At 36.0% G+C, this 2,530-nt stretch overlaps 1 protein-coding gene across 1 annotated transcript; it reads right to left on the minus strand.

The window, feature by feature from the left end:
• Window positions 1–1,142: 1,142 nt before the first annotated feature.
• Window positions 1,143–1,919, minus strand: LOC147810759 (uncharacterized). The gene has a single exon (XM_087162069.1). It carries the CDS (start codon window positions 1,917–1,919, stop codon window positions 1,143–1,145), a length of 777 nt encoding a protein of 258 aa, XP_087018195.1.
• Window positions 1,920–2,530: the final 611 nt, after the last annotated feature.

Genomic DNA, 2,530 nt, shown 5'->3' on the forward strand with positions numbered 1-2,530 from the left:
TACTGAATGCCCTAGAAAAGAAATTTCAGGTACCCCAAGTATGCATTTTGATACATTTAATGTCAGACCGTAATTTCGGAGTCTTTTAAAAACTTCAGTAAGATGTTGAATATGCTCTTGTTCTGAATTGCTAAAGACTAAAATATCATCTAAGTACCAATAGCAGAAAGGTAGATCTCGAAATATTTCATCCATAAAACGTTGAAATGTCTGGGCAGCATTACAGAGTCCGAAATTTAGAAAAGGAAACTCGAATAAGCCGAAAGGGGTGGCTATCGCGGTTTTGGGAATATCAGCCTCATTAACTGGGATATGATAGTATGCTCTGACGATATCTAATTTAGAAAATATTGATTTTCCATGGAGAGCATGTGCGAAATCATGTAAATATGGAATGCCATATCTATCCGGGACGGTTTTTGAATTTAAGAGTCGATAATCTCCTACTGGTCTTATATTCGAATTTTTAATAACAACGTGTAACGGAGAAGACCAGGGACTTTTTGAAGGACGACATATACCTTTATCACACATTGTTGAAAATTCGCGCTTAACTGCTTCGAAAACTTGCGGATGTAAGCGACGTGGCTTACAATGTACAGGCGAACCTGTTGTTTCAATGTGATGAACGGTAGAATGTTTAATAGATTTTCTTTTTTGCGAGGGGTTAGTAATATCCGAGAATTCTTGTAATAAATTTTGAAAAGGCATATTATTAGATATAGTTTTAACTGAGCACTGAGAAGAATTAGCAAAATAGCCGCTCGACTTTAAAGAAGTGTTTGAATCAATGAGACGTTTATTCTTTAGATCAACAAGTAATGCATAATGAGTTAAAAAATCAGCGCCAATTATTGGCGAGGTGACGTCCGCGAGAATGAAATCCCAGCCAAATGAACGACGGAGGTTAAATGATAATTTTAAATGTTTTGTTCCGTAAGTTTTAATGGGTGAATTATTCGCGGCATATAGCATTATGCTGCTTGGCGTATATTTATTTTTACTGTTAGAAATAGGCAGAACGCAACATGCGCTTCCCGAATCAATAAGAAAATTTAAGTTTGTATTTTTATCATAAATGAATAATCTGTTGCCTAATTTATTAGCCACGGAATCTGCAGGCAAAATAGATGACGTGGCACTTATTCGTTTCCCGAATTAAAAGAACAAGGTTGTTTACATTTTAACGCATCTTTTCCAAAACGAAAATGATAAAAACAAAGAGAACGTTCCTCTGATTTATTTCTTGTCCTTGAGTTTGTACGGCCACGAGAATCTGATCGGTATTGCTGCACAGACATTTTCGCTACTTGTAAGCTGAGCTCTGATATTTGATTTTGAAGAGCAACAAATGAATTACTTTTTAGATCGGTTTCAGTTTCATTTTGTTTAATGGAATTTATTTGCTGGGTGGGGGAAGTTTCAAGTATTTTATCAGCTAGTAAAGCCAATTTGACCAACGTTTGATCAGTTGAAATTGATAAAATAGATTGCACATTGTGGGGTAAACGTTGTAGCCATATTGTTTTAAGAAAATCCTCAGTTACTGAATCGGTAGCAACTTCTCGCATTTGTCGTAGGAGAAGAGAGGGTTTTTGGTCACCTAATTGAAGTTCTGAAAGTAGTTTTCGAATGCGTTTATTTTCGGAATCCGAAAATTCGGTGATGAGACGTTCTTTTAAAGTATCATATTTATTAGTAGCAGGGGGTGAAAATAACGAGTCTGATACATGAGATAGCGTTTCTGCATCGATATGTGCAATAAGACTTGCGTATTTAGTTTCATCTTTGGTTATGTTAGATAAAGTAAATGCACTTTCAACTTGTAAAAACCAAAGTTTAATATTTGTAGGCCAAAAGGGGGGTAATTTAAGTGCAATCTTATCTACGTGAGTATTTTCAGCGTTATTTGGCTGCATATTAAAATGTAATAATATATATATGTAATGAAATTAAATTAATATACAGTATGCATTCCGACAGAAATTAAGAAACAAAAATTGAAAAGCCACAGTACCGTTTTTGTGAAACTTCCGATATCCAAAGCGAAATTAGTTATTCCATTTGAAACATAATCTCCTTAATATATGAACGTCCGGCTGTCACCACTGTGGTGGTTGGTTGTGTCCAGGAGATGAATACACGTAGTTTACATTTTAATTAGTATTTATTTTAATATTTAATTATAAAGTACAAAAGGGGAAACATGAAAGTTAGAGCAGTGCGTCTACAATGGCGGTTGATAGAGACAGTTACTGATCGTAACTGTTGCGGTTACGATTAAGTTAAGTTCAGTCGCCGCAACCTTAAGCGTTACACACAAACGGTAAAACGAAAGGATTCCGGTCACAAGCATGGAGCCCGTCCCTCACAAAAGTACCAAAGTGGTAGAGAGAATTGAACACCACCGAAAAGCGAATGATGACTCTCCGCCCTTTTTTGCAAATACGAGAACTGGGTGTTGATCACCAGTTAGGTATAAAAAGATCCATTGTCAACGTATCCAATAACTTGCCCTAGACCGTAGGTT

Source organism: Parasteatoda tepidariorum, chromosome 4 (assembly GCF_982258835.1).
Source record: "Parasteatoda tepidariorum strain Cologne lab strain chromosome 4, Ptep-v5.0, whole genome shotgun sequence".
Lineage (NCBI taxonomy): Eukaryota > Metazoa > Arthropoda > Arachnida > Araneae > Theridiidae > Parasteatoda > Parasteatoda tepidariorum.

Bases quoted from the DNA above. Each gene is read 5' to 3' on its own strand.
- LOC147810759 (XM_087162069.1), bottom strand. From the start codon at position 1,919: ATGCAGCCAAATAACGCTGAAAATACTCACGTAGATAAGATTGCACTT.